The 24454-nt window shown below is 42.0% G+C and overlaps 2 protein-coding genes across 7 annotated transcripts in view; both read left to right on the top strand.

Moving 5' to 3' along the window:
* GKAP1 (G kinase anchoring protein 1) overlaps positions 1 to 12153 on the top strand; it is a 45264-nt gene extending 33111 nt beyond the window's left edge. For all 5 annotated transcript variants that reach the window (XM_054032755.1, XM_054032754.1, XM_054032753.1 and 2 more), the window contains 5 exons: positions 1740 to 1841; positions 4204 to 4267; positions 6595 to 6665; positions 7494 to 7571; positions 11836 to 12153. In XM_054032755.1, the coding sequence (XP_053888730.1) occupies positions 1740 to 1841; positions 4204 to 4267; positions 6595 to 6665; positions 7494 to 7571; positions 11836 to 11883 (363 nt within the window). In that variant the 3' untranslated portion in view covers positions 11884 to 12153. The remainder of the gene's footprint in view (positions 1 to 1739; positions 1842 to 4203; positions 4268 to 6594; positions 6666 to 7493; positions 7572 to 11835) is intronic.
* A 5932-nt stretch (positions 12154 to 18085) lies between these two features.
* Positions 18086 to 24454, top strand: part of UBQLN1 (ubiquilin 1) — a 36370-nt gene continuing 30001 nt past the window's right edge. The window contains exon 1 of one of the 2 annotated variants that reach the window (XM_054032750.1): positions 18086 to 18501. In XM_054032750.1, the coding sequence (XP_053888725.1) occupies positions 18340 to 18501 (162 nt within the window). In that variant the 5' untranslated portion in view covers positions 18086 to 18339. The remainder of the gene's footprint in view (positions 18502 to 24454) is intronic. The other variant, XM_054032749.1, reaches the window with a different exon arrangement.

Below are 24454 nucleotides of genomic sequence, written 5' to 3'. Positions count from 1 at the left end.
GTCAGTGTATCGCTTAAGAAAAAACAAAATGCAAACAACTGAAATGGGACTGCCAAATCTCCTCCTCTGAGAAGGTCAAGAGGAAGGAATGACAAAGACCCACTCCTCTTGTACCTCTTTCCGGTAGCATAAATATCTTTGGAGAAGGAAGGATTACAAAATTGGCTCCTGGGGTGGTAGTTCTAACACCTTGGTCCCTGCAGTCTGGTTGCAGGTCTCATGGATAAGACATCAGGTTTGGTTTATTTTGATTACCTGTAGATATTTCTAGGGCTATTATTGTTGTAGTAGTAGCCTGACACTAGCAATTTTTTTTTCCTTCAGAAATTACTACTTCTCCTCTGTGCCCCTTGCTGCAATAGTGACCAAATGTCCTTGCAGAAAACCATAATTGGGATATTTCCTATGACTTCCATGTTATTGAGTGGGATATTTCTTCCCTACAGTGAGGAAATAGTCAAAAGGGAGAGCAAATGCTGTATTTTAAGAATATAACTTTAATGTTAGAGAACAAGCTTAGTTTTGATCTGACTGTTAAAAGCTGAAGTAATTTAGTTATGACTGTACTTTTAAGATTTAATTGTGTTCTTGTTTATCCTAGTTTTTTTCCCCCAACTTGATATCCTTTCCTTCCCTACTCAGTTGAGAGAGAGCTGAGCTGAGGTTATAATCTTGTTGTGACTTCACTGTTCACAACCTTCACAAACCCTGCTATAGTCCTGCAGGGAAAATGTTTTTTGATATTCTCTTTGTTTTTTTAAGAAGATTAGAATTAATCAAAACCTTTTTTTGGAGAAAAGATGACTTTGTTAGCATTGCATATGCTCCAGCTAAACACAGTGTGCAGGATCCAATCATTTCGAGCGTGAACTTGAAACAGCATTAGCATTTAATCTGGTTTGTGTGTACTTTCGCTCCCAGTTCTTTGTAGCACCTTTAATCTTTAAAAAAATACAAAACACTTTTGCCCAAAACTACTTCCATTCCCCCTCTTCCTCTCATACATCTAAAGCATCAAAAAGTTGGCTAGCTCCTAAAATCTTGTAGCATGGTTTAGTAAACGAGAACTTCCTCAGTTGTAAAAACGAAGGGCAAAGTTGTCTCATATGCTGGGTACAAGCAGTTTTTTCTAACAGCTTCTGTATAATCAGGTGGGGTTAAAGTGTGTACACTAATATTTGAAAACACTTAAATAATTTGTCACACTTAAATCTTGTTCTCTAGCAATAAGAACAAAATCCAGTAGTCAAGGCTTAGAGAGCTGCTCCCATTTTGCTTGCACTTCCACAGAATGTGCTCCTTTTTGAAGTTGAAAAAGCTTAAAAAAAATACCCTGCTTGTGTATCCATCCATAAAAACTTTGAAAATATTTTTAAAGCTATATTTTTAAAATGAACATTTTACAGAAGCTCTTTCACATGATTCTGCCAGATACCCAGTCTTTAAATGTTTTATGGCTTGGTCCTTCAAAACATACTTGAAGCATGCAGATATTTGTTAAAACTTAAACACCTTATGTTACTGATTTATGTATATCATATTTTAATGGTTGTGCAGCTATGGAAAACCAACACACTTGCACAAGAGCTACTTTGAAGCAACCAGGCTAATAGTGTTTTGTTTTTTTTCTTTGCTTGGAGACAGTCAAGGGCAGCTGAATTCTGCCTTTTGCAGGACTGAAATTCTAATGCAAACTTATAGTTAGTCGTAAAATTATGTGGTTGCTTATTTTTCTGTAGGAGGTTGTTTTGAAAGATGGAAAAACAGAACGATTAAAGTTGGAACTTGAAAAGAAAGATACAGAAATTCAGCAACTGAAAAGCATCATTATTCAATGGGAGGTATGTAGTTGATAATGTCTCCAAGTATTGAACAAAGTCCAACTTCTTTTTTTACCCATTTGAATAAGCCAAAACATGGCTAGTCTGAAAGGGAACTTTGTGCTGGCCACCAAAATATTACCTTTCCAGAGCATCTTTCTCCAAAGTTGTTCCTGCAGTATCAGATGGATTGACCTTTCTTGGTAAGTAAGACAGGTATCTAAAAATAAACTGAATACTGTAAGAAGGTCACCCATCAAGGAGTAAATATTTATCAGTTTTGGTGTACCCAAGTACCATTTGTTTCCCAGATGTTGCCGTTTTGTTAGCTGTCAAGACTGTAGACCAATCTGAAATGCCTAAAAAAAGAAACCAGTACATACTTCTCCAGATACAAGAGAAACCATTTAGAGCTGCAGCCCTGTAGCATTGAAATGGAGCGTTGCATCTACTATGCCCCTTCTCCGAACCTAGGAGGAAGATTTCAAAACAACATTCAGTACAAAGGTTAACCCCTTACCAAATCCTCTGGTGTTGCTGGATGCTAAATTAGATAGGAAAATTCCCGGAATTGCTGCCCTGGAACACCACGTTAATATCTGTCCCGACTCTAGCTGACAGCTTGAAAATGAATACAAAGCAACAAGGATGGAACTTTTATGAGAAATTGCCATTATGTCAAAAGGCTCTGGTAAATGCACTAAAGCACCAGGACCAACTTCTTATTGGTCAAATTAAACCAAATTTTGTTCATCCTTCTTTGGGAGTGGTGAACAGGAATACAAGGAGGAATAGTTTATGTAAATAAAAACAGATTGCTAGATATGTAAGCTGCATAATTTAGCCTTGGGTACCAAACAGTTGAACTCTGTAGAAACAGCATGAAATTGTTGACAATAGTGACATTCAACATTTCAGCTAAGTTCTGATTAGAAAATGATTTCAACCTGCTACAAAACAGGAAACAAGTTTTTTGGTTAACAGCTGCTGTCATGTGCAAAGTTTGGGCTCACAGATGAAATTAATTGAAATGGAAAACCATTTCTATTTGATATTGCTCCTAGAAAACAGTTGGCAGAATAATGCAGTGCACAAGAATTCTTGTTAAGTGCTTCATTTCACGTGATGTAATGTGTTAAGAGTTTCTACTTGATAGTCTTGTATGCTTATTGGGCATTGAAGGGCATAGAAAGCTTTAGCTAGCTGTAAGTCTAGAAGAATTCATTACTATGACAATTAAATTCACTTTTATTGGCCTTTGGGTCTATAAATATTGCTTTAAAGCATGGCTGTAGTAGGGATGGTGTGGCATTCCAGTATACTTTCTTGGAAATGTTGAAGGTACTCTACTGTAGAATTATCTACCCACCCCTTTTCAATTTTGGCATTTGCTGTTCTTCATGCTGCTCCCATGCAATTGAATCAACATCCCATTAATTAGCCCAGTGTTCCTTCTCTGTTTATAAACCAGCTGACCTTGTTGTATGGAACATTATGAAGTTAACATGAGGGACAAGATTGGTGTGTAAGTGGAGCATGGTAGCTTGCCACCAGGTTCAAGATATCTTATAAAAATTATTTTTTCTTCAAGGCCAGAGAGCAATATAGGGACACCGAAATGGGGAGAAAAGAGAATGAGGAAAATATAAAATGGGTGTAGAATTAAGAAAAGACACAGAAACCAAACTGCCAGAATTGGCACCAGTGACCAGTCATGAGAAGTGCTACCTTAGAAGAGGCAATTTAGGCATCAGATGGACAGGAGAGATCAGTAAGGTCCGTTTCCTGAATAGAAAAACGGAAAGATGAAGATTCCAAAAGAGAATTTCCTTGACTGTAAGGTCTTTGGGGCCAGTGATCATGTCTTCCTATGTGTCCTTCCTATGTGTGCTATAGCACCTAAGGCAATGAGGACTCAGTCCTAATTGTGCTCTTTGGCTACCACCATAGTATAAATGATATGTCACTTCTTTTGGCATTACAGTTCTTTCATGTGGCCTTCATTTTTTTCAGAGAACCCACAAAACCCCTGTCAGACATGGAGCTAAAATCTTCCAGCAGTTCTGTTTCTCTGTTTAGCAGTTCTTTTTTCTCTTTCTCCATTCACACCATGTGTAGTTGATTTTGAATCTGCTGTAGTGCCAGTGCCTGCTTGAGCTCCTTTGACTTTGGCCTCTAATTTGTTTAAACTACTTCTCCTATGTTCTCTCATCCTTGACTCTTATGTATTTAAATAGATGAGCCTAGAACCCTTGTGCTTCTTAAATTACCAGTAAAATCACTGCTTTCAAATTTGATGTTTGTTATTTTTAAACACCAATTTAAAGAATGTCCCTTTTGTCATATAGTAATAGGTGATTTTATTTAAATCTCTTAATATTAGGTGAAGTATAAAGAAGTAAAAGCAAGAAATGCACAGCTGTTGAAAATGCTACAGGAAGGTGAAAGTAAGTAAAGTTTATTCTCTAAGATGTTAATTTTGAAGTGTACAAAGTTTATTTTAAAAATTTACTTAAATGACTTTGAAAAACAGTTTTTAAAGATAAATTGATAAGAGTAATGAGTGGCAACTGTAAATTGTAATAGTGGAATTATTTAATCTGACAATTTCCTTTACTAGGAACTTCTGATAATTCATTTTCAGTCTGAGTGACTAGTATTCAATTTCATTAGTTGCTATTTCAGTAAAATTGTCTTTATAAGCAACCTTCTAACATGAATATAAGAATCATGTGATTGTGTTAGACTTTTTAATACTGCTGGGTCATGCATGTTCAAGTTGTTTCCATGACATCAGGCGCAGTATGTAAACTATATTTTAGCGTATCACACATTGTAAAACAATATGAGAGAGAAGGGTAACTTTCAGAAGAAATTTTGTAATTTTACCAGTATTGGGGATGCTACACTATAACAGGCTCACTAGTGACACTATAGTTAAAGTTGCCCAAGTATTTCCATTCCAACCCCCAATTCTTAGTCACTCATAATTTACTGAAAATTTCTGGTGTCTAGGTCAGGGTGAAATATTTTTGGTGAAAAAAGTATTGATTCAGCCAATTTTGGAGGAGTGTGGAAACAAGGTTGCCAGGTGTCTGTTTTTCAACCGGAATGCCCGGTCGAAAAGGGACCCTGGGGGCTCCGGTCAGCACTGCTGACCGGGCTGTTAAAAGTCTGGTCGGTGGTGCAGCAGGGCTAAGGCAGGCTCTCTGTCTGCTGTGGCTCCGCACGGCTCCCGGAAGGAGCAGCATGTCTCCCCTCCAGCTCCTACATGTAGAGGCGGCCACATGATGCCCCCACCCCAAGCATCGGCTCTGCAGCTTTCATTGGCCGGGAACCATAGCCAATGGGAGCTGTGGGGGCGGTGCCTGCAGATGGGGCTGCGCGCAGAGCTGCCTGGCCGCACCTCCACGTAGGAGCTGGAGGGAGAGACATGCTGCTGCTGCTTCCAGGAGCTGCTTGAGGTAAGCGCCGCCCAGAGCCTGCACCCCTGACCCCTTCTTGTGTCCCAACCCCTGACCCTGACCCCCCTCCCGCCCTCTGAATCCTTTGGTCCCAGCCCGGAGCATCCTCCTACACCCCAAATCCCTCATCCCCAGCCCCACCCCAGAGTCTTCACCCTCAGACGGAACTTTCACACACCCTGCCCCATCCCGGAGGTCCCCCCCGCACCCTGAACCCCTCCATTTCTGGTCCCACCCAATAACCCACACCCCCCAGCCCAGAGCCCTCTCCCATGCTTCGAACCCCTCGGCTCCATCCCTAGCCCGGAGCCCCCTCCTGTATCCCAAAGCCCACATCACTGGCCCCACCCCAGAGCCCACACCCCCAGCCAGAGCACTTAACCCTCCTGCATCCCAACCATCTGCCTCAGCCTGGAGCCCTCTCCTGCACTCTGAACGCCTCTTTTCTGGCTGCACCCCCAGCTGGAGCCCTCATCCCAACCCCCTGAGCCAGCCCAGTGAAAATGAGTGAGTGAGTTATGGTGGGGAGAGCGAGCAACAGGAAGAGGGGGATAGAGTGAACGGGGGACAGGGCCTCAGAGGAGAGGTGGGGCAAGGAAAGGGTATTCAGTTTTGTGCGAGTAGAAAATTGGCAACCCTATGTGGAAACTATGTCCTATTATAAAATAATAATCTTGTTACCTCTTTTACTAGATCTCTTGCTGAAATAGCTGAGGCAGAAAGATTAATTTGATGGAACAGTTACTGAAGAAAAATTAATTTTGTCTTTTGGTAAAAACTAGCTTGAATGTGGTAGAATTGAGCCTTGAAAATCCCAATTTGCACATGTACAGTAAAGGTTTATAATGATAGCACTATTCTATATTATCCACAACTTCAAAGAAAGTAACCAAGTGTGTAGGTTCAGCACACCTTAATTTTGCTATGTATTTAAAACTTTAGCCAAGGTTTTCACATTGAATTAAGACATGGCTCTGGAAAGCTTACAATCTCAAGCTCCATCCATAACCAGAAAGCCTCGCAGGTCTATAGTGAGTCTCTGTGATGTCTGTGGGATCCCATACAGGTGCAGGCAGTGAAAGTTTCCTAAAAGGCCTAAAAAGCTTCCCATATTCACAGGCTGCTGCTACTGGAAATGGTAATAAATTGTTGGCTCCAGGCAACCTCTATTGTTGATCCTGCCTTCAATGATGACTGAGAAAATATCCTAAGGGTAGCAAAAAAATGGATCCAGCAGTACCCCAACTGCGGTTATATATAAAGTCTTGTAAGGATAGAGACAGCCTAATGTTCTTGTTTTGTTTTTTAAGTGAAAGACAAAGCAGAAATACTTCTACAGGTTGATGAATCTCAGAGTATCAAGAATGAGTTGACCTTACAGGTAAGTTTTTTTTATAAAAAAAAAAAAAACCCTTGTGAATATTTTTAAAAATAGTATATGAAGGCAAACAGCAAAGCCAAACTGAAAATGGGTATAAGTACAGAAATAAGTGCAGAATTCCCCTCTCTCTGGATTCTTTGTGTTAATGGACATAGAGTATATAAGATCCAGCTCCCTTTTTAAATGGCATTTGTGCATTCAGAGATTTCTACTGCAGAAGAGTCAGCAGATTTTCAAGGTGAAGCATTAACATTTATTATATGAACATAGTATAGGGAGCACACAAGATATTTCTGTATTTGTTTTAGCTTTGCAGTAATTTTTAATTAAAATCTTAAACTTGATCCAGTAGTTCATTTATGCAATGTCATAGAATGACACGAAATAGTATAATTCAGTTTCCATTAATTATGAATGCTGAGATAATCACTTCTTAAGAGTGAGGTAATGGAATCAATTGTGTTGCATTATATTACATCAATTACAGTACACTGACATAAAATAAAATATAATGCAATGGCTAAAATCTGAAAGAAAACTCACTTTTCATATTACATTACTCAGGCAAACACATAAAGTGGCACTAGGGAACTAAGAGACGTAGGGAATACTACTGTACTTTGTGTGGTACATCAAATGTTGATAATTTTGAGAATAATCACTTTCTTGAATAAAGTAAATATTTACTTCTCTTCCCAGCAACACTAATGTGTATATATATTATATAAAATAAACAAAAATATTTAGGCTGTTGAACTGCAACAGAAATGTTTGCAGTGTGTTGGGAGATTAAGATAATTCTGTAACGCTTTTAAAAAATTGTTGTAGGTGACTACACTTCATGCTGCATTAGAACAAGAAAGATCTAAAGTGAAATTATTACAAGCAGAACTAACAAAATATCAGGTATTTATTTTTATATTGTCTCTAGAAATAAATTCACCTATGTCTAGTATAATTCTAATGGTATATGGAAACGTAGATACAAGAGAATCTTGACTTTTGAATAGTTGCTTTGAAGGTAATGTATCTGTGTATTTGCTAAAGTTAGTACTACCTAGGCGATTTTAAAAATATAATGGACTTTTTAGAAAAACAGTAACAAAAAATGAAGCATAGTTATGCATTTACTTGAGTGGCTGAATGGATTTAGTCTTCCATTTTGTGCCTCAAAACGTACACCTCTACCCCGATATAACGCGACCCGATATAACATGAATTCGAATATAACGTAGTAAAGCAGCGCTCCGGGGGGGGCGGGGCTGCACACTCCGGTGGATCAAAGCAAGTTCGATATAATGCGGTTTCACCTATAACGCGGTAAGATTTTTTTGGCTCCCGAGGACAGCGTTATATTGGGGTAGAGGTGTACTTGAATTATACAGGTAAACAAGATTGCACAACTTTGTTGCTTCTATATACTCTTAACATTTTGAATATAAGACTACATCTAAACTAGTAACTTGATTTTTATAGAGTAACTCCTCACTTAACGTTGTAGTTATGTTCCTGAAAAATGCAACTTTAAGCAAAACGATGTTAAGCGAATCCAATTTCCCCATAAGAATTAATGTAAATGAGGGGGTTAGGTTCCAGGGAATGAATAGAGAGAGAGAGAGACACACTCTCTCTCTCTCTCTCTCTCTCTCTCTCTCTAAATTTTAAACAAGCAATTTAATACTGGTATACAGTGATGATGATTGTGAAGCTTGGTTGAGGTGGAGGAGTCAGAGGGTGGGATATTTCCCAGGAATGCCTTACTGCTATATGATGAACTAGCAATTGGCTGAGCCCTAAAGGGTTAACTCTCACACTCTATAAGGCAGCAGGAATGGAGGGAGGGGAGACAGTATCGCAGACAGAGACACACACCCTGTGTGAGAGAGAGAGAGATGCGCATTTTGCCTTGTTAATTAGATTAGCTTGCTGAGACTGCAGCTGCTGCCAGCAAGCTCCCTCCGTCCTGAGCCCTCTCCTGTGTCCACCCTGGTTCGAAAACGGGCTGCTCTTCCTGCAAGCAGTGGACAAAGCAGGCGGCTGCCAAATGATGTTAGAAGGGAGCATTGCACAACTTTAAACGAGCATGTTCCCTAATTGATCAGCAACATAACAACGCAACAACGTTAACCAGACGACTTTTAAGTGAGGAGTTACTGTATATTTTTCTTGTTATCTGGGACAGATAACCTGAAGCCAAGTGCAAGTCTTAGTAGATTGATTATTGGCTTTTTCTCCCACCCGTGGCAAACCTTTCAAATGAGATAAATGAAATAGATTTTCATTTTGCTTTTAATATGTAGAAGAGTGCATTTACTGATCTGTGTTTTTTAAGCAATAGATCTGGCTAAGCAATAGAGCAAAATTTGGTAGCGAAATACAAGACATGGAAAAAATGTTTGACATTGTTTTAATGTAAGCTGAATTTTCACACTTACATACTTTTATACTTATTCAATTATGAGCATCTTCAAAATAGTGAAATTATTTGATTTCACAGCAATAAGATGCTATGCTTGTTTCTGTATGGTAAGTATTTCCCTTGAAAAAAGACTTAAAACAATGCTGAAAGAAAATATTGCTTCAGTTATAGGTAAGCTTAAGATTTTGTCAGTTATTTTTAGTAAAAGTCACGGACAGGTCACAGTCAATAAACAAAAATTAACAGAAGCCCAGGACCTGCCTGTGACTTTTACTAAAAATAACCGGGGGAGTGAGAGGGCTGATCACCCGGGGGACTGAAGCTGAAGGAGTCCCGAAGGTTTGTTAAAATCATGGAATCTATGACTTCCGTGACTAAATCATATCCTTAGTTATAGGGAAAGCTAATCAGTTGTAAGTTAAAATAGAAAGTTTTCAAGTAGCTGCATAGACTTAGGTGTAAACAGTAAGCTCTCTTGTTTCGAGCTATAACCTGTTGTTGTTTGTTTATGCTGGAGTACTGCATGTTCATCCCACGACAATACCTCATTGCATTCTAATCTAATTACTCTTTCTGACAAAGCAACAGATTTAACCTTTCTCATTGCTTCATCATCTTCCCTCGCTGATATTCCACGATTCTCTATCCTCAATTTCACCTGCTTTTCCCTGTGCATTTCCCAGGAGTGATCTCATCCACTCTTAAAGCATAAATTATTTTTACAGTAATAGTTCCCAAATGTGTACATGCACACCTTGACATCTCACTCTGTTCACTCTCGCACTTCCAGCTGTATCTTAACATCCAGCATGCCACACCACTAACCTTAAAAACCAATCAAGCAAAACAAAAACAAACCCTCCTATTACCATCAAACTCCATCATATTCCGTCACTCAGACTTACAACTTTACTGCTGCATTTATCTTTTCTCTAATATCCATGCTGTTGCTAATTTTTCATTTCTTCAAGATCTCCAAAATCCATCTTTTATTCCTACAAAAATCCTCATCTTTGTCTTGATTATTGTAGTGCCCTCTTCTCTTCCCTCCCTGTCTATTCAAATTCTGCTTTTAAAATTTTCCCTTTCCTCCACTCCTATTATCTCCTTCCTCATTTAATCCCCTTTGCTGCCTCTTTGTGCAAAGTTCAAGCTTGTCCTCTGTTTAAGGACACAGCACAATTACATCATCACCATTTCTACTTTTATTCCTTCCTATAATTCTCTTAGGTTGTCCATCAAAGGACCCCTTCTCCTAGTTTTGTCTTTGCACTGTCTTCCATGACCTCCCTTACCTGTATGAGCTCCCTCTCATATTTGTGAACCAAAAGACTCTTAAATTTTATGGCCAGAAGAGAGCATCAGGATCCTCTAATCCAGGGGTGGACAAACTTTTTGGCCTGTGGGCCGCATCAGGTTTCCAAACTTCTATGGAGGACCAGTTAGTGGAGGCTGTGCCTCCCCAAACAGCCAGGCCCCGCCCCTATCTGACCCCTCCTGCTTCTCGCCCTCTGATGGCCCCCCCGGGACTCCTGCCCCATCCAGCCACCCCTTCTCCCTGACCATCCCTGGAACCCCTGCCCCTGACTGCCCCCCGCTGCCCCATGCAATCCCTCCTCTCATTCCTGACTGCCCCCCCGGGGACCCTTGCCCCATCCAACCATCCCTTCTCCCTGTCCCCTGACTGCCCCCAGAACCCCTGCCCCTGACTGCCCCCCGCCACCCCATCCAACCCCCCCTCTCCTTCTTGACTGCCCCCTTGGAAACCTCTGCCTCCATTCACCCCCCCTGTTCCCCGCCCTCTGACTGCCCCGACCCCTATCCACACCTCTGACCACCACCCCGAACTCCCCTGCCCTCTATCCAATCCCCCCTGCTCCCTGTCACCTTACTGTGCTGCCTGGAGCACTGGTGGCTGGCGGCGCTACAGCCATGCCGCCCAGAGCACCAGGACAGGCAGCCGTGCCGCCTGGCTGGGGCCAGCCATGCCACCACGCAGCACAGAGCACCGGGTCAAGCCCCAGCTCTGCGGCTACGCTGCCCCAGGAGCTCGCAGCCCCACCACCCAGAGCATTGTGCCAGCAGCGGAGTGAGCTGAAGCTGCGGGGGAGGGGGAACATCAGGGGAGGGGCCGGGGGTGAGCCTCCCGGGGCAGGAGCTATGGGGGCCGGCCAGGAGGGTCCCACGGGCCATAGTTTGCCCACCTCTGCTCTAGTCTGACCTCTTGTACATTGTAGGCCACAGAACGTCATCCAGCCTCTCCCATAATAGGCCCATAACCTCTGGCTGAGTTAATTGAAGTCCTCAGTTCTTGATTTAAAGACTTTGTTACCAAGCCTCCACCATTTACTTTAGTTCACACCAGCAGTGACCTGTGCCCCACACTGCATACCACCTCTTAATTTGAGTATTGCCTTAAAACACACTTTGTCTGTGAATCCTTTCAATAATTCTACCAAAAGTGTTTTTAATATTCTTTGCTTTGATCAGATGTGTGTTCTCAATCTTTCTCTTCATTTGTGAGTTCCCTGAGGCAAGAACTATCTTCATCTATTTTGTACAGCACAGTTGGTGCTCAGATAATAAGGGTTCAGTTGTGTATGTGAAATGCTATACAATTCAAGATTTAAACTATCGAAAAATAATTGGCTTAACTGACGTGCATGTCTTTATACCCGTATGTATCTCTTACTAAATATTCAAATATGTCAAATGTATTTTTTAGTTTACTATTTCACTTTTCCTCTACAGGGTGGGAGAAAAGGGAAAAGAAACTCAGAATCTGACCAATGCAGGTGATTATACTTGCCATCAAGTTGAAAGCAAAAAATCAAATCTTGTGCTTCAGGGTTTTGCAGAAATGTATATATTTGTTGTACACTGCAAAGCTATGCAGTTTTTTGGAAAGAAGCTAACAATTACTAGTTTGACTGACATTCTAAATAGTTAATTTGTTGCACTTTGTTAGTTTAAAGAAAAAAAGTAGAGAACTGTTTCAGCAGAGCTCAAACATTGTTGCTGTTAATGCCATAATTAGTTTTTCATCAGTTAATAAAATTTACTCTTTCATTTGTGTGTCTAAATTCTTGCTTTTTTAGAATAGGTTGCATCATTACATCTATTTAAAGATCAACATTTCTAATTCCTCTAAAATTGACAAGCTTAGTTGGATTTCTTTTGAAATTAAATGTGTTTTAGAAGGATGCAGTATAGGATTAGTGACCCAAATTTGGAGTTGTTTGAGACATGATTTCCACAGATATAAGCCCCAGAAAATAAAAAGGCATTTTAAAAAAGGTTTCTAGGTGGGTTTTTTGCCCAAAGCTAGTGATCAAATGATCGATGAGCTAGGGTGAAAATAGTCTGTCTGTCAAGTTTTATCCAAGATAGTGGTTGGCACTCACTAAATCTTTGGGTGACCCAGAATGGTATGTAAGAAAATGTACAATTTTACACTGTGCATGCCCCAATACAGAAAGGTGACTAGAGAGTTTCCATTCCTGCCATTTTATATGTTGTAAAGCTCTACTCTTGTAAGTTCTCTAAACTTTGAACAGTTAATCCAATTGCTTTGAAATTTGATGTGCCCCATAAGAGTGCGGGAGTAGCATTAGTGATCCAAATTTGGGATCATTCGGCTGAGGGCTTCTCAAGTTACAGCCTCCCTTGGTTTTCTTCTGCTGCCTTGTACTGTAAAACTGAGACAGAGGTAGTAATGACTGAGGGTTATGTTCAGACTACAGGGATATGGATAGCAGTTTGCACCGAAGTACTGTGCTATAACTTCCCCATGTGGACACTGTGGGCACGAACTAAAAGGTTTCTAGTTCACGTTACTGTAGTCTTGGATTTTTTGTTTGCGTCCCTTAATAATGTTAGATGGAATCCTGTGGGGGAGAGTGAATGGTTGTAAAAGGTGAATAGCTCGTACATTTCAGCAACTCTAGGGTTGGCAGGGTAAAGGCATGTGTGTGTCAATGGAGTGTATTGGGGAATTGCTGAAAGAGGGCAAAGTTAAGTTTGCATAGGTAACCTTAACTGCATTTCCTGGTTTTCAGAAGTTTGAGTTTTGATCAATTCAGCATTCTGCAAGAGGAACAACATACCACCAAGCAACCTTAACTCCACATTAATGTTTTTTTTTTTTTTTTTTTTGACATTGAATTATCAATGTTGTTTAGCTCTTGTTAGAATACAAGTGCCCTGGGGAAAGTGTCTCCATAATACTATTCATCTCTGTCTGTAAATATGTCAGTGAGAGACTCTTATTGAAACCAAGAACATGGCTGCTGAACGTTTATTTTCAATAAAAAAGCATATTAAATATTTGATTTTACAGTACCTAAACCAAGCCTTTAGTAAGACCAACATGTTGGAGTATAACCAGGGCTCTGCATCACAATGGGACCAAATCTCCATTAATATTAACTTATTCTAGTGCCATGAAATACTCCTCATTTCCTTTCCCCAAACATGCACAACTACAGCTTGTAGCTGTAAATGCTTATTGATTTAAACTCTGTAAACAGACTGGGTCGTTACATGAGAGATTTTCAAAGATATAAATCACAGGTGCCTAACTCCCATTGCCTTTTCAATAGGAGCTAGGGACCTAAAGCACTGGACTGGGACTCTGGTCTGGGTTTAGCTGCCAACTCCAATCTTGTGCAAGTCACTTCATCTCCGTAGCTCAGGAAGATACTTCCCTACCTCACAGGGGTGTTGCAAGGACAAGTTCATTGTTTAGGAATTACTCAGCTACTGCACTGGTGGGGTCCTATACACATATATATTCTTTGCAAGCTTGACTTCAATTTGAAACTCAAAGCCCCTTTGAAATCAGTGGTTGCACAGGACTGTTGTGTGAGGAAAAAGCGAACTGGTCCTGGAGTAATTAATAACAAGTGAAGTAATCAGTTAACATAAAAGTCGAGCATCCTATCAAGAATGTGCATTAACACAACAGTTGCAGAATTTGCAGTTCCTATGGTAATTTAGATCAGTAAGGGAGGACTGACCTGGCTGGATATATTTTGCTCCTTATGTGTAGAAATATGTCACACCTTCCACTCTTACTTTAAAGGGTTTTGTTGAAATTTAACACTACTTAAATTGAATTCAGAGTGTCTACACAGGAGTTTGTATCTGTTCAACTAAACTGGCTTTCAAACCGATTTAAAGTTAAACTGGTGTAATTCTGAATCTATAATTTACTAGGCAGCACTGAGAATTTAACATAGTTTAGAACTTCTGATTCAACTTTAAAATTAAATTTAAGTTCAAAAGTCTTAATCAGAAAGGGAAAGACAGAAAAGGAAAAGGAGCAGGTGAAGAAATGGGTAAAACACTTGCTACCTGAGACATAAATCTGAAAAATGCTTTTAATTAAAATCAGTTAGAAGAAGTAATTTTTAGTTATGTTTTGTTTTCCTTTGGGACTATTTATAAGCGATGTAATGCATTTTATATACAATTTTAAAAATTCCTTTTCTCCTAATTGTTAGCTATTTTATAAACACAGACAGGACACTTTAGGGAGTGTATCACTGCTTGTTTGGTGGCTGGAATACTCGACCATCAACCTGGCATTTACCAGTGCAACCAAAGAGCAGCAATATCCTAACATAATTCAAACAATGTATCTTGTTAAACTGATTTTAATATATTGTTTTATTTATTAACAAAAACTATTTAAAATCTTTGCACAAACACTTGTAGTCAAAAATTGCAGCAAAACTAGCTGAGAAAGGGAGAAAAGGGAAAGGACAAGGAGCAGGTGAGGGGCAGGGCAAGAAGGAAAAGAGCAAAATGGAGAAGGGGAGTGCGAGTTGAAAGAACATCGTCAAGATATTCTTAAATTAAAAAAAAAAATCTACTTCCCCTTACTAATATCTATACTGCATCTGGGAGGTGTAATTCTCAGTTTGGGTAGATATACACATGCTAGCTCTCCTCTATCTGACATACTAAAAATAGCAATGTGCCACAACAGCTCTCACTTGCCACCCAAATACAATCCTGTTTTGAGATCCTGGTTATGTGCTCAGAAGGCTAGACAGTGCTGCCATGACCGCCTTACTATTTTTAGCATGTCAGCTTGAGCAAAGCTAGTGTGTGTACATTTACCCAACTTGGGAATTATACCTCCTGGCTACAGTGCATACCTAGCTTGTAGGGGACAGAAACTAGAACAGTTGTAAAAATCCTGTGTTTACGGTTAGTTTCGCTTTCTGGTTCTCATATGCTGCAAAGGTGTGAAATGGGTTCACGCCAGTGTAGTTTAATGTCTCTGAACAAATACATTTGTTTTCTTGTCTCCTGAGAAAATGGCAAGAAAAGAAAGATGTTGAAACTCGACAAACTGACTCTTCCTTATCATCTGGACTGAAAGGAGTAGATGGATCAAGAAACCTTAATTTCTTGACAAACTTTTCCCACACACTTGACTAATTCTATGATGAGGACCCTCTCTAGTGCATTAGTAAGTCATTCTCCACAATGAGGCTGCAGTAAATTACTTGTTCCCATTTTCTTAAATGTTCTCATTGAATCAAGGAATTAGTGATCTGCTTCATTCAAATGGAAAATTTATAAAAGGGCTGTTCCAAACAATGTGGAATTGTGTAATTCTTAATATTTGTAAGAATACGTTATTTTGTGACACCTCCAATTGTACAAACACTTTGTAGCTGGGATTCAAATATATGTAAAACATAGACTAGCTCCTGGGTTACCTCAACTCGTATATCTCTAACCTGTGGACTGCAAATGAAATTCTGCTCCCCAATCTGATGCTTGATTTCTGTATAAAATGCTGTTTCAAGACTGCTGGAATTGTTACAATTTGGAGCGAACGGCATCTGTATTTCCACCCTTCACCCCCACGCTCCAGCAAGGGCACCCATTCTCAGGCTGTCAGCTCCCTTGCCGTTGCCTCTCTTGGGTGGAGATCCACATCTCTTCCTTCTGACCATGTTTCCAGGATGCACAGTTCACTGCCTTTACTACGTATTTCCTAGCACAGTCTGCCTAAACAGACCTGCTTGCTTTCTTTTCAGAGACTGGTAACAGAGGAAGTGCTATAGCTATGTTACCACACAATTCCTCCTATACCTTAACAATGGTATTGCTGTGGATGCTTCTGTTATAGTTCTGCAGCCTTTTAAAATGGTGAATGTTTGTAACAGAGGATCCTGAGTAAAGATTCCAGGATTGGCAGCTGAGTGGACAAAGTAGTTGAGCTCTAAGGAAATCCCCACAAGGAAGGGGGTGAAGGAATCCTCACTGCCAGCCTTGGAGTGGTTGGGGAGCTGGGACTGCATTAATCCTCTGGCTTTAGCACACTTTAAATGTGTGCAGAAATTCCTATATAGCAGCAGATCCTCCTCTTATCCTGTTCCTTTGCATTAGAGCATAGGGGGTCACTGCCACTCCATACCACACAAGGAACAAGCACCCTGTAATTCTGCTGTTATGCAGGCCTGCACCAATTTTGCTGGCAAGACACCACAGGAGTAGCAGAGGCAGGGAACAGGATTTGCCCTTCACTCTGATCTTTTTCTGGGTATGTGACTAATTTGTGGGAGTGTAGTGATGTAAATTCCATAATCCTGCCATACTATTTGTCTAGTTTTGCCATCCCGCAAATTGTGCTGACTGACAGCTCTACCTGGGTCATTAACAAGATTTGAACCCAGAATCTTCATCTATAGGTTACACATCTCTTCCAGTAGGGGTAACAGGGAAACTAGGGTATTATATTGTATACAGGCCAACTGGAGGAGGGGATGTGACCAACTTTACCAATGGGTTATACAGCTGTTTATGCCTATGAGACAGCAATACAATGGTGGGTAACAATTTCCTAGGATTCTATTCCTGGGGTTAGGAGCAGCGTGAAGTCTAAAGGTTACAGACAGCATAACCAAGCAGATAACTTGGCAGGTGTTCTGGAAAGCACTGTGGCAAAGTAGATATGACATTGAGTGTGCTAGATTGTATACCTGTGCTCTATACTAAGCAGATCTGGCTGGATCTTTCGCAACCTCTCACGTATCACTAGAACAATGGTTTTCAATCTGTGGTCCATGGACCCTGGAGGTCCACAGATTATATCTAAAGGCTCTGCGAAAGGTGGTAGTTATGACAGAGCAGTGGTTTTCAACTGGGGGGTCCACAGACTGTCTAAGATTTCCCTCCATTTGAAATTTATGAGGGGTCTGCAAATGAAAAATAGTTGAAAATGACTGATCTATGGCAGTGGGAGCTGGGATGAAAAGAGCACTACGTCCACCCCCTAGGCTATGAGACCCTGGCTGTCACGCACCCCAGACAATGTACCAGTTATGACAGGGAATGGGGCGGGTGCTGTGACAAAGCTGCAACATGCATGTCAGGTGAGATGCATGACACCATGACCTAGCTCCTCTACATAAAGGGGACGCAGATTTTCACTCATTGGGGCGGGTGGGCTGTACTTGGTGCTTAACCTTACTTGTGCCCTAGTCGGGCATGAGGCCTACCCACACGGTCTGGAGCGCAGCTATCATGTGGCCCCTTGCTGTGCACTATGCAAGTTGCAGAGTGAAACTAGGTCGCCTGGCTGCTTCAGAAGCCTCAGCAATGAACGAGTCAGTCCTGGGCACCGTGAACACTGCACGTGCTGCGCTGGGAGTGGCCTGCGGGCACCAGGGTCCCTCCGTCCCCACCCGGTGACAGCGGAGCACTAGGAACGGGGGGACTCTCCTGGGTTCGAACCAAGACGGTCGGGAACTACTGAGGACTCGCTCTCAGACGCTCAAGCGGAAGGCAAAAGGCCGCACATGCGCACTAGGCAAAGCGCACGCACCATCGCTCTAGCCGGTCAGGTGACATGCGCAGGCGCACTGGTTATGCATGCAAACCGGAAGGAGTCTCATGGCGGCTAAGCTAGAGCCTTCGGTCGGTATTATGCTTGCGCACTGACAGCAAGTCGATACTGCGCAACACCCGTTGCACATGCGCGCTAGGCTGACCTGTGTGCTCCACGCCAGGCCAGACAACATCCCTTTCTAGTAACTTCCCTCATTCGCAACGTCATCAGTGCGCGCCGCGCCTGAGATGGGTTGTTTCCGTTTAACTCTCCGGGAGTGAGTGTTGCGAGTGTTTCCCGGTGTCGGCGCGCGAGAGGCAGCGGCGGTGAGGGGCCGGGTTTACGTAGCGTGCCCGCGCGGCGAGAGCGAGAGAGACCTCGAGTAAGCGGCCCCCTCCCCCGCCATGGCCGAGAGCGGAGAGAACCCCCCCGGGGCCCGCAGCCCCCCGGACTCCCCCGCCCCGGGAGGCGCCGCCTCCTCGGAGCCGCGGATCATCAAAGTCACCGTGAAAACCCCCAAAGAGAAGGAGGAGTTTGCGGTATCCGAGACCAGCAACGTGCGGCAGGTGAGGGGGGCGGGCCCGGGAGGCCGCGCCGGTAGCAGCGACGGGGGGGGGAGGTGGGCGAGGCCGCGCAGCTTCCTGCTCCCGACTGAGTTTCCGAGGCCTGGGGAGCCACAGCCGTCCCGCTCCCGTGGGGAGAGGCCGAGGTTGGCAGCGCTCTCCCTCAGCCGAGCCCAGCCGCAGTGCGGGGGCCTCCTAGCCAAGCCAGAGCCCTGCCGGGTGACGAAGCAGCGCCCCGCTGTGTTACCGTGTGCGCTGCCTGCCCTGGCCAGAGTATCGCCCGCTGTAGTAGGGTTAGCGCTGCTACCAGCCGCGTCACGAGCCGCTGGGGCCGACTCGCCCACGGGCAGCGAGTCCTCAGCGCTTGCCTCTGTAGTCCCGTCGGCGAGAGGAGATGAGTGGCTTTAGCTCTCATACTGTGAGCTGAGCCTGAGCCCAGCCAGCTGAGCGGTGCTAACAGCGGGAGACTGGGCCTCGAACTGACACGCATATTGCATGGGTTACCAGTCAGGCGGAGGTTGATGATGAAAAAGGATAGTAACAGCCTTCATCTGACAGTCCTCATGGCTAAAGAAAGGGGTACAGCGTGTAGTTTAGTTAGGGTGTGTACACCTGATGTCTTTATCCTAAAAAGAGTCTTAGCACTTAAAATTATATTGATAAGGATGCTGCCAGTGAAATGCAGCCATAGCTGGGAGGGAATGTGCTCGTGCCATTATACAGTAGTTTCTCCAATGGTATTGTCTAACGACCATGAGCTGTTAGGGTCTTTTTCTGTATTCTAATGAAAATCAATTTGTTCCTTTGCATCTTGGGTTCATAGGGAAGAATGGCACCTATTGGAGCAAACCATTTCCTCATACTTAAGTCTTTCTTTGGAGACCTTCCATCCAAGTATGGACCAGGCCTGATTCTATTTAGCTTAGGAGAACCTTGAAGTTCTGTGGCTGCATGTCATAGGATATTAACAGTTAAACTGTAAAGCAACTAGCTGTAGAGTAGAAGTTTTCCTGCCAGTGAATGATACAGACTTTGCCACACTAACCGAGCTACAAAAACCAAAGAAACGTTGCCCATTAGAGCTTGTTTCATGCTCTTATTAAAAAGCGCTTAATTTTTGTGCATCACTGAAGCATTCAATGTATGCAACTTGAATTTACCTCCATAATGACTTCAACCAAAGCAGTAGCCTTCTGTTCTAAGCCTTTGCAACTAAGTGTTTTGGAACACGCCCACTGTGTAGAAAATTTTACCAGCTGCCTACTGGCTGAAGGTCATAACTTCCTAGCCAGATAAGGATATAAAGGACAAGATGGGAGCTCCAGTAGCAAGACCTAGAATCAACAATCTGGTTAGAAACACAATCTCTTGCTGCTACTAGGAAGGGGTAAGATGTTGAAATTTCTACCAAGGCATTCCCTTTGGGCCCTGCTCAGGAATTTGATTTTGTTTTTTTAGATCAGTTTCTGGCTACTAGGCCAGAATTTTCATTACAGTCTTCCTCTGGCAGCTTTGCCTATTAGGGATTGTCTATGCTACAGAGTTAGGTCATCTTAACTACATCTTTCAGAGCTGTGAAAAATTTAATTCCCTGTGCAATGTAATTAAGATGACTTAAACCCTGGTGTAGAAACTGCTAGGTTGACAAGAATTCTTCTGTCAACCTAACTACTGCTCCTCAGAGTTGGGTTTACTACAGCAATGGAAAAACCTCTTCCATCTCTGTAATATTTGTCTACACTGCAGCAGCACAGCTGCAGCTATACTGCTGTAACATGTCCAGTGTAGACATACCCTTAGCCTCTCCAGAGCCTCCCGACTGCTGCAGTGGGGTAGGCTCTTTGCTACGTTGCTCGCGGGCTTCATTTTTGGACTTTTCTTACCTAGGCAAAATTACAGTGTGCTTTGTTACTTCTGGCTGCTTTCCTAAGCAGCAGCTGTGTGAAACTGACAATTTTTTCATTTCCCCCTTGACCTCAGAGTTCTGAATAGCAGTTGTGAAACTGATTAGTCTTATTTCACTCTTTTGCCAAAACTTTGCAACTTTCGACATTAGAGCTGAGATATTCAAAGCCATTTCAGGGATGTAGACAAATCTTTTGCTGAAATTAATAGGCAATATGTCTTTTTTTCTCCTATGTGGCTTTGAGCATTTCGTTGTTTGTGGGCTACAAATAACTCTGCATCATTTTACATCTGGAAATTTGTTTTTCAGAGTTCTTATATTCTGTATAGGAACTAGTTTAGGTCTCTCACTTGCCATGAAAAGCTTTACACTTGCAAATGGATTTTCTAATCCTCGCTTAGGTGCTATCGTAATGGGTTCATTATAAGTATCTGGGTAGACCAATGTACTTGTGCGTGACTTTTTATCATTAAATATCGTTCCTTGGATCTATATATGAAATACATGTACAATAGATATATAAATTGACTACTTTTTAAAAATGTGATATTTTAATGGAGATGCACTCTCTGCTAGTAGACAGCTGTCTAAAAATTGGAATTGTTATAAACTAGTTAATAGAGAAATGAAATAGTTTCCAAAAATAAACACAAGTTTTGGACTTCAGGTGATTTATAGAATATATATACATAAATTGCAAATACTTAAGCAAATTAGTTAAAATTAGATCCTGCTTTTATCTGATAAGACCTTGGGTGAAATGCTGGCCCCATTGAAATCAATGGCAAAAGCTACCATAGACGTCAGTGGGGCCAGGATTTCATCTCTGCAATAGTTAATGCCCCTGCTAACATTTGAGAAGATTTAAGGTCTGAAGCTCCTGTAATACTTCAGATATTAGCAGCTCTTGCTATACAATCATATTAACCTGTTGTCGATGCTCACTGTCAGCAATGGATGTAGTTGAACCAGTGCTAAAAATGGATTAATTTCAAGTGTAGACAGGACCAAATAGTTTTGAACACCAGTTCAGCTGCATCTGTTGCTGACACATGCACTGGGTCCTGTTGCTAGTGTGGGCAGGGACAATGATGTCCTCCGTAGCTGCAGGAAAAACATAGAAATAAGGTGAGGGTCTGAACTTGTGTGGGCAGATACAATAGCCTTTCAGTTCACCTTAAACTGTATATCTGTAACGAGCACCTTAGTCATTTGAGACTTTATTTTTGAAGTTCATTTTAAGAAAAGTTTACTGCACAGTGAGTTCCGGAATAGAACAGTGTGACAGCACCCAGGGTTGTGAGACACCTCACCATCAACTGCCCTTAGTGTGAGGAAGTCTTGTTTGTGCTTGCGGTGTGGTGGATCAGTTCCCTGAAACCACCAGCCTCTGGCAGCACAAGCACTGACTTCCAGGCCTCCACAGGCCTTGCTCTGTCTGTACAGGTAGCGTGTGATAGGCACACACTAACTCCCACCCTTAGAGCATTTCCTGCAATGTGTCCAGCCCCTTATCCGCTAACACTCATCGAATTACCAGGTCTGCTGTTCCCAAAGAAACAGTACAGACGAGCTTGTAAGCTTCAACTTTCTTTCACCACTGTGCTTAGCACCACAATACTTAGATATATCTATAGTGAAAACAAGAATAAATTTATAATCAAAGAACAAAGATTCAAGTTACCATTATAAGAATACAAATGGTTACACAGAAAACAAAATCATAACATGCTTTTTAGAAACTAAACTTAACTATCAAGTTATCCTCTTATCTGAAGATTCTCACCTGAAGTTCTCTCCAGTGTTTTCAACCAAGCCAAGTAGGTTGAGATCCCACTTTCATGAAGCAAATTCACTGTCCACTTACTTCCTAGGTGAGGGATAACAGGGTGTCGTCTTTGTCCCCCAATTACAGCAGAGAAACCTTTGATATTCCTGCCTTTCCTCCTCTGTTTGCTTCTTCTATTACTTTTCTCTCTGAAGTTTTTCCATAGTCCTTTATTAGCATTCGTTTCAGACTGGTAGGAGGAGACCCATTGTGAAACATACAATACTTAATTTACATGTAAACAGTCAGTTATATAAACATTTTTTCTCGACAGAAAACCTGTTTTTCATTTTTACTGGTAGCCAGTCCCTGGACAACAGATGTTTCAGAACATAATTTTCAGTGTATACAAATACGGCTACGATTATGTCACGGAATCCGTGACCTCCATTGACCTCCGTGATGTTTTCTGCCCTGGGGCTGGAGCTCTCAGCCAGGCCCCTCTCCCCTGCAGCTGTTCAGCTGGGGGGCATCAGAGGGTCCTGCAGCTGCCCAGGGCAGGTGGTGGGGACTCCCCGCAGCTGCCCAGTTTGTCAGGGTTGGGCCATGAGCTTCCATAAATGTTGGTTTATTGACCATGACCTGTCCATGACTTTTACTAAAAATGTGTGACCAAAAACGTAGCCTTGTATATAAATAACTCCTTACACAACATTCATACATGCATTTCACAATGATAGTGATAACCAGTGTGACACCAGCTTTTATGACACTTAACGTGACACTCTTTGGTGAATTAGAATGTACATGCAAGATCCAGACTGTCTACATTACACAGCTTTTAGCAACATGGCTGTATTGCTACAGCCATGCCGCTAAAAGTCGTGCAGTGTAGCCACTGTTTGTCAGCTCGTCTCCTGACAAAAAACTTCCACCCCCGACGAGTGGGGTTAGCTTTGTCGGCAGGAGAGCGCTCCTGCCGATAAAGCGCTGTTCACACTGGCACTTGTTGGCAAAACTTTTGTCTTTCGGGGTATGTTGTTTTTTCTTAACACCTCTAAAAGACACAAGTTTTATCGTTTAATTGCCAGTGTACACAGAGCCCCCGTGTAGGGTGTATTTAAGCAAGGAGGGAATGTGTCTGGAGTGTTTTTGTGCTCTGGTGATCCCTGGATGCCACAACAGACTCTTGGGGACCATTATAGCCATGCATAGAATAGAGCAGCACGCAGACTGCTCTAACTTGCATCAAAACCCAAATAAGCTGTAGGCAGCCTAGTTGACTGTAAAGGTGAAATATAGCCACCTTTCTCTTTCCCAGCACCTTTAGTTTCTGTGATGAGCACAGGTGGGCCTGACCCAAGGACTGGGGCCTATATCTTCACCGTTTTTGAAATGGGTCTACTACTAAACTTGCACAACTGTACAAAGATTTGTAGTATATTGAGGGATGAGGAATAGCTGTAAACCTGCTGACTCCAGACTAGGTAAATTATTTGGCTAGATATTTCATCTTTTGTTTGAAGAAACTATCACAGATATAGGAGCATGCTGACTGCTCTTCCAGAAGAGGCACAATCCAGAATGTTCTTGTATTCAAGGGGATAATTTTGTTAGTTCTTTTTCACTTAGATTGTTTTAAAAAGAGACGTTTTAGGAGAGGTCCTAGGGAAGAGGGCAAAAGTGGGTGAGGTGGGGAAGAGGAAGTCATTTTAAGGGCCTTTTGTTCCTTAAATAATCTCTCCTCCTATTTGTAGTGTATGACTTAAACTGTGTTTGAATGATAAAAGATGTTGGAATCAACCAACTTAAACAACTTTACTGTTTTCATTTTTAGGCAGTTTACCTTGGAAGAGTTAAAGCTCACTGGGCATTCACTGATGTGCTTCTTTGTGTTCCTGAGCTCATGCTCTCTGTTAATCTTTCATGCAATCCAGGGTTGAAGTTGGCAATGTTCAAGGTTCTGAGTGTAGTTGGTTCAGTGTTTCCATACGCATACACAAAAATCCCAAAATGTCAAGTCATGCATTATTTTGTAAATACTACAGTCCCGTGGCAGAAAAATGCAGCCTGCTTTTTCTTTTTAACTTGTATGCAAACAGTCCACTTACATATTAAAATGCTCCAAACATACATAGAAATATTCTATAGATTGTTTGTAGTTGTCAAGGCACTCTTATTTTAGGATCCTGTATGTAAGTGCTTATAACTCTTACAAAAAATTACCCTCAGGACTGAAATTTTTCATGTTTGTCCTAAGCTCACAGGTAAATCTTCTCTTG

Source organism: Malaclemys terrapin, chromosome 6 (assembly GCF_027887155.1).
Source record: "Malaclemys terrapin pileata isolate rMalTer1 chromosome 6, rMalTer1.hap1, whole genome shotgun sequence".
NCBI classification, from domain to species: domain Eukaryota; kingdom Metazoa; phylum Chordata; order Testudines; family Emydidae; genus Malaclemys; species Malaclemys terrapin.
Note: the sequence above shows the minus strand (reverse complement) of the source record. Positions and strands in the feature narration are given on the sequence as shown.